The sequence below is a fragment of the Triticum urartu genome, chromosome 1A (genome assembly GCF_056163025.1).
Source record: "Triticum urartu cultivar PI428250 chromosome 1A, HENAU_Tu73, whole genome shotgun sequence".
NCBI classification, from domain to species: domain Eukaryota; kingdom Viridiplantae; phylum Streptophyta; class Magnoliopsida; order Poales; family Poaceae; genus Triticum; species Triticum urartu.
Window position 1 is genome coordinate 67,458,330 of NC_141873.1, and position 6,851 is coordinate 67,465,180.

At 39.9% G+C, this 6,851-nt stretch overlaps 1 protein-coding gene across 1 annotated transcript; it reads left to right on the forward strand.

Annotated features, from left to right (window-relative positions):
• The first annotated feature begins 256 nt into the window (after window positions 1-256).
• LOC147990063 (uncharacterized) lies at window positions 257-947 on the forward strand. Its single transcript, XM_087536971.1, has 2 exons — window positions 257-496; window positions 588-947. Exons 1-2 carry the CDS (start codon window positions 257-259, stop codon window positions 945-947), a joined length of 600 nt encoding a protein of 199 aa, XP_087393097.1.
• Window positions 948-6,851: the final 5,904 nt, after the last annotated feature.

Sequence of the window (6,851 nt, forward strand, 5' to 3'; positions counted from 1 at the left end):
CTTGTTCTCGGGCCAGGATGAAATCAAATATGCTCGACCGTGACAAGACCCGATAATGAAGAAGATAAACAAACGTGCCATGGGAAAGTTTAGCGATGCGTTGTTCGCCTGTAAAGTAAGGGTGAAACATCGGATCATGGTAAAAAAGGAACCCTACTCCGAGATTGTAAAGGATAATCCGACAATTACAGAAGAGTAGTTCAAAATATTCAAGGCGGCTTGTGTTGCCGAAGCTGCCAAAGAAAAGTCGAAGTACATGAAGGGGCTTAAAGAGAGGAACCTGGGGTGCCAACACTTCGGAAGCCGTGGTTATGCGGGGAAGAGGCCCATATGGGCCAAGGAGGACGTAGAACGTGAAAGTTTGGGGATCCCAGAACCCTTGACGGAGTCCACTGTCCCGCAGGAGCGTGACGTCATCAGGGCCCGGTACCATTGGGACCCAGTCAACAAGGTTTTCGAGACGGACGCGGTCACAATGGAGTTCATGAGACTGCTGGTAATTTTTAATTTACCCCCTAATTTTAGCTTCTGATCAATTCGACTGCATGTTTAGTCATATTTGTAAACGATCCTCGTTCCTTTTTAAGAAAGAGCATCATAGGATTGCGGCTGAAAGCGAATCGCCGTTTGAGGCATTGGCGAGGCCCAAGTGGGACACCCCATTCAGCTGGGCCTTGAACATATTGAAAGGACTCTCGGTGGACACTCGGTCATCGTATGGATGTGTGCATGGCATCGGAGACGACGCCATGTGGAAGAAGTACTACCGTGAGACCACTGAGGAGAGAAAGGAAAGATGGAGGTTAAACGAAGAAAACATCGACAAGAAGGTTGAGATTGCGGTTGATAAGAAATCAGCTGAGACAGTCAAAGCAGCAGTAGCTGGCGCAAGAGAGGAAATGGCAGCTTCGTATGGTGTGTTGATTCCGGCTATCGATGGAGGTTAAACGAAGAAAACATTGACAAGAAGGTTGAGATTGCAGTTGATAAGAAATCAGCCGACAAGCAAAGCAGCAGTAGCTGCCGCAAGATAGGAAATGGCAGCTTCGTATGGTGTGTTGATTCCAGCTATCGTCAATTGGAGCAAGCAAAATCCAAATAAAGAGACAACGGACTTTCCCCTTTCCAACTTCTTCGGGAGCAGCTCGTTTAGCATTGCACCAGCACCTGCTCACGCAACCGCACCTGCTCATAGCAGCCCATCATCCATCTCTAGCGTGCTCGACGGGGCTTCGTCCTTGGCTGAGCTCGACGCCCTTGATACGTCCATTTTGCATCATGCTTTTATATCGATATTTATCGCATTATGGACTGCTATTTCACTTTATGTCACAATATTTATGGCTATTCTCTCTTATTTTACAAGGTTTACACAAGGAGGCAGAATGCCTGCAGCTGGAATTCTTGTCTGGAAAAGGAGCAAATATTAGAGACCTATTCTACGCAACTCCAAAAGTCCTGAAACTCCACGAAACATCTTAAAAGAAATAAAGAAAAATACACGCCAAAGATGAAGGCCAGGGGGGCCACACCCTTCTCACGAGGGTGGGGGGCGCGCCCCCTACCTCGTGGGCCTCCTGGTGGCTCTCCGAAGCCCATCTTCTCCTATATGAGGTCTTTCAATGAGAAAAAAAATAAGAGGAAACTTTTCGGGATGAGACTCCGCCGCCACGAGGCGGAACCTTGGCGGATCCAATCTAGAGCTCCGGCAGAGCTGTTCTGCCGGGGATACTTCCCTCCCGGAGGGGGAAATCATCACCATCGTCATCACCAACGCTCCTCTCATCGGGAGAGGGCAATCTCCATCAACATCTTCACCAGCACCATATCATCTCCAAACCCTAGTTCATCTCTTGTATCCAATTCTTGTCTCAAAGTTCGGGATTGGTGCTAGTAGGTTGCTAGTAGTGTTGATTACTCCTTGTAGTTGATGCTAGTTGGTTTAATTGGTGGAAGATCATATGTTCAAATCCTATATGCATATTATTACCCCTTTGATTTTGAACATGAATATACTTTGTGAGTAATTACGTTCATTCCTGAGGACAAGGGAGAAGTCTTGCTATGAGTAGTCATGTGAATTTGGTATTCGTTTGATATTTTGATAAGATGTATCTTGTCTAGCCTCTAGTGGTGTTATGTGAACGTTGACTACATAACACTTCACCATTATTTGGGCCTAGAGGAAGGCATTGGGAAGTAATAAGTAGATGATGGGTTGCTAGAGTGACAGAAGCTTAAACCCTAGTTTATGTGTTGCTTTGTAAGGGGCTGATTTGGATCCGTATGTTTCATGCTATGGTTAGGTTTACCTTAATACTTTTGTTGTAGTTGCGGATGCTTGCAATAGAGGTTAATCATAAGTGGGATTCTTGTTCAAGTAAGAACAGCACCCAAGCACTGATCCACCCACATATCAAATTATCAAAGTATCGAACGCGAATCATATGAACGTGATGAAAACTAGCTTGACGATATTCCCATGTGTCCTCGGGAGCGCTTTTCCTATTATAAGAGTTTGTTCCGGCTTGTCCTTTGCTACAAAAGGATTGGGCCACCTTGCTGCACTTTATTTACTTTTGTTACTTGTTGCTCGTTACAATTTATCCTATCACAACACTATTTGTTACCACTTATTTCAGTACTTGCAGAGAATACCTTGCTGAAAACCGCTTATCATTAGCTTCTGCTCCTCGTTGGGTTGACACTCTTACTTATCAGAAGGACTACGATAGATCCCCTATACTTGCGGGTCATCAAGACTCTTTTCTGGCACTGTTGCCGGGGAGTGTAGCGCCTGTGGTAGGTGGAACTTGGTAAGGAAAAATTTATATAGTGTGCTGAAATTTACCGTCACTTGTTACTATGGAAAGTAATACTCTGAGGGGCTTGTTCGGGGTATCTTCACCCCGTCCAGTAGAGCAAAGAGTTGCTCCTCAACCTACTGAACCTATTGAAAATGAAATTCCTTATGAGTATATGGGATCATGGGACTATAAAAGATTGAAGTTGGAATTTCATCAAAAGTATTACCCTATGCATCTTGTTCATCATGATCGCAATTATATATATAATTTCTGGCCTCGCGAAGTAGAAAGCATCGCTCAAGCTTGGGGGAGGCTTAAATCAATGTTTGTTCATGCCCCAATCATGAGCTCTAGAGAGAAATAATTATGCAAAGTTTTTATGCTCGGCTTTCTGAAAACAATCGCAACATGCTCGATACTTCTTGTGCTGGCTCTTTTATGATGAAGACTATTGAATTCAGATGGAATTTATTGGATAGAATTAAACACAACTCTGAAGATTGGGACCTCGACGAAGGTAAGGAGTCAGGTATGACACCTAAGTTTGATTGTGTTAAATCTTTTATGGATACCAATATTTTCCGTAAGTTTAGCACTAAATATGGACTTGACTCTGAGATAGTAGCTTCTTTCTGTGAATCTTTTGCTACTTATGTTGATCTCCCTAAGGAGAAGTGGTTTAAATATCATCCTCCCATAGAAGTAAAAGCAGTTGCACCTATTAAAGTTGAAGAAAAGACTGTCACTTATAATGATCCTATTGTTCCTACTTCTTATATTGAGAAACCACCTTTCCCTGTTAGAATAAAGGATCATTCTAAAGCTTCAACTGTTGTTCGTAAAAGCAATATTAGAACTTATACACCTCCTGAGCAAGTTAAAGTAGAACCTAATATTGCTATTGTTAAAGATCTCTTGTCTGATAATATTGATGGGCATGTTATTCAGTTCGAAGGTGAAACAGCTAGAATTGCTAAGCCTTGTGCTAAAGATAAACATAGACCTGTGGTAGGCATGCCTGTTATTTCTGTTAAAATAGGAGATCATTTTTATCATGGCTTATGTGATATGGGTGCTAGTGCTAGTGTTATACCGCATACTTTATATGAAGAAATTAAGAATGAAATTGCACCTGCTGAGTTAGAAGATATTGATGTCACAATTAAACTTGCCAATAGAGATACTATTTCAGCAATGGGAATTGTTAGAGATGTTGAAGTCTTGTGTGGGAAAACTAAATATCCTGCTGATTTTCTTGTTCTTGGTTCCCCACAAGATTATATTTGGTAGACCCTTCTTAAATACTGTCAATGCTACCATAGATTGCACAAAGAATGTTGTTACTGTTGGCTTGGATGATATGGTTCATGAGTTTAATTTCTCTAAATTTAGTAAACAACATCGTGAGGAAGAATTACCTAGTAAGGATGAGATTATTGGTCTTGCTTCTATTGTCGTACCTCCTAGTGATCCTTTAGAACACTATTTGCTAGACCATGAAAATGATATGTTCATGAATGAAAGAAGGGAAATAGATGAAGTATTCTTTAAACAGGAACCTATTCTGAAACACAATTTGCCTGTTGAAATTCTAGGGGATCCTCCTCCACCCAAGGGTGATCCCGTGTTTGAGCTTAAACCTTTGCCTAATAATCTTAAATATGCTTATCTTGATGAAAAGAAGATATATTCTGTTATTATTAGTGCTAACCTTGCAGAGCATGAAGAAGAAAGATTATTGAAAACTCTGAAGAAGCATCGTGCTGCTATTGGATATACTCTTGATGATCTTAAGGGCATTAGTCCCACTCTATGTCAACATAAAATAAATTTGGAAGCAGATGCCAAACCAGTTTGTGATCCTCAACGACGTCTGAATCCTAAAATAAAAGAAGTGGTAAGAAAAGAAATACTAAAGCTTCTGGAGGCAGGTATAATCTATCCCGTTGCTGATAGTGAGTGGGTAAGTCTTGTCCATTGTGTCCCTAAGAAGGGAGGTATTACTGTTGTTCCTAATGATAAAGATGAATTGATTCCACAAAGAATTATCACAGGTTATAGGATGGTAATTGATTTCCGCAAATTAAATAAAGCTACTAAGAAAGATCATTACCCCTTACCTTTTATTGATCAAATGCTAGAAGTATTATGCAAACATACACACTATTGCTTTCTAGATGGTTATTCTGGTTTCTCTCAAATACCTGTGTCGGCTAAAGATCAATCAAAGACCACTTTTACATGCCCTTTTGGTACTTTTGCTTATAGACATATGCCTTTTGGTTTATGTAATGCACCTGCTACCCTTCAAAGATGCATGATGGCTATATTCTCTGACTTTTGTGAAAAGATTTGTGAGGTTTTCATGGATGACTTTTCCGTCTATGGTTCCTCTTTTCATGATTGCTTGAGCAATCTTTATCGAGTTTTGCAGAGATGTGAAGAAACTAATCTTGTCTTGAATTGGGAAAAGTGCTACTTTATGGTCAATGAAGGTATTGTCTTGGGGCACAAAGTTTTTGAAAGAGGTATTGAAGTTGATAAAGCCAAGGTTGATGCTATTGAAAAGATGCCATGTCCCAAGGACATCAAAGGTATAAGAAGTTTCCTTGGTCATGCCGGATTTTACAGGAGGTTCATTAAGGACTTCTCAAAAATTTCTCGGCCTCTGACTAATTTATTGCAAAAAGATATACCATTTGTCTTTGATGATGATTGTGTAGAAGCATTTGAAATACTTAAGAAAGCATTAGTCTCTGCACCTATTGTTCAGCCACCTGATTGGAATTTACCCTTTGAAATTATGTGTGATGCTAGTGATTATGCTATAGGTGCTGTTCTAGGGCAAAGAGTTGATAAGAAATTAAATGTTATCCATTATGCTAGTAAGACTCTAGACAATCCTCAAAGAAATTATGCTACTACTAAAAAGGAACTTTTAGCAGTTGTATTTGCTTGTGATAAGTTCGGATCTTATATTGTTGATTCTAAAGTAACTATTCACACTGATCATGCTGCTATTAAATATCTTATGGAAAAGAAAGATGCTAAACCTAGACTTATTAGATGGGTTCTCTTGCTACAAGAATTTGATTTGAATATTGTTGATAGAAAGGGAGCTGAGAACCCCATTGTAGACAACTTGTCTAGGTTAGAAAATATTCTTGATGACCCACTACCTATTAATGATGACTTTCCTGATGAACAATTAAATGTTATAAGTACTTCTCGTAGTACTCCATGGTATGCTGATTATGCTAATTATATTGTTGCTAAGTTTATACCACCTAGCTTCACATACCAGCAAAAGAAACAATTTCTCTATGATTTGAGACATTACTTTTGGGATGACCCACATCTTTATAAGGAAGGAGTAGATGGTGTTATTAGACGTTGTGTACCTGAGCATGAACAGGAACAGATCCTACGCAAGTGTCATTCCGAGTCTTATGGAGGACACCACGCTGGAGATAGAACTACACATAAGGTATTGCAATCTGGTTTTTATTGGCCTACTCTCTTCAAGGATGCCCGTAAGTTTGTCTTGTCTTGTGATGAACGTCAAAGAATTGGTAATATTACTAGACGTCAAGAAATGCCTATGAATTATTCACTTGTTATTGAACCGTTTGATGTTTGGGGCTTTGATTATATGGGACCTTTTCCTGCCTCTAATGGATACACACATATTCTAGTTGCTGTTGATTACGTTACTAAGTGGGTAGAAGCTATTCCAACTAGTAGTGCTGATCATAACACTTCTGTTAAAATTCTTAAGGAAGTTATTTTTCCGAGGTTTGGAGTCCCTAGATATTTAATGACTGATGGTGGTTCACACTTTATTCATGGTGCCTTCCGTAAAATGCTTGCTAAATATGATGTTAATCATAGAATTGCATCTCCTTATCACCCACAGTCTAGTGGTCAAGTAGAATTGAGCAATAGAGAGCTCAAATTAATTTTGCAAAAGACCGTTAATAGGTCTAGAAAGAATTGGTCTAAGAAACTTGATGATGCATTATGGGCTTATAGAACTGCATATAA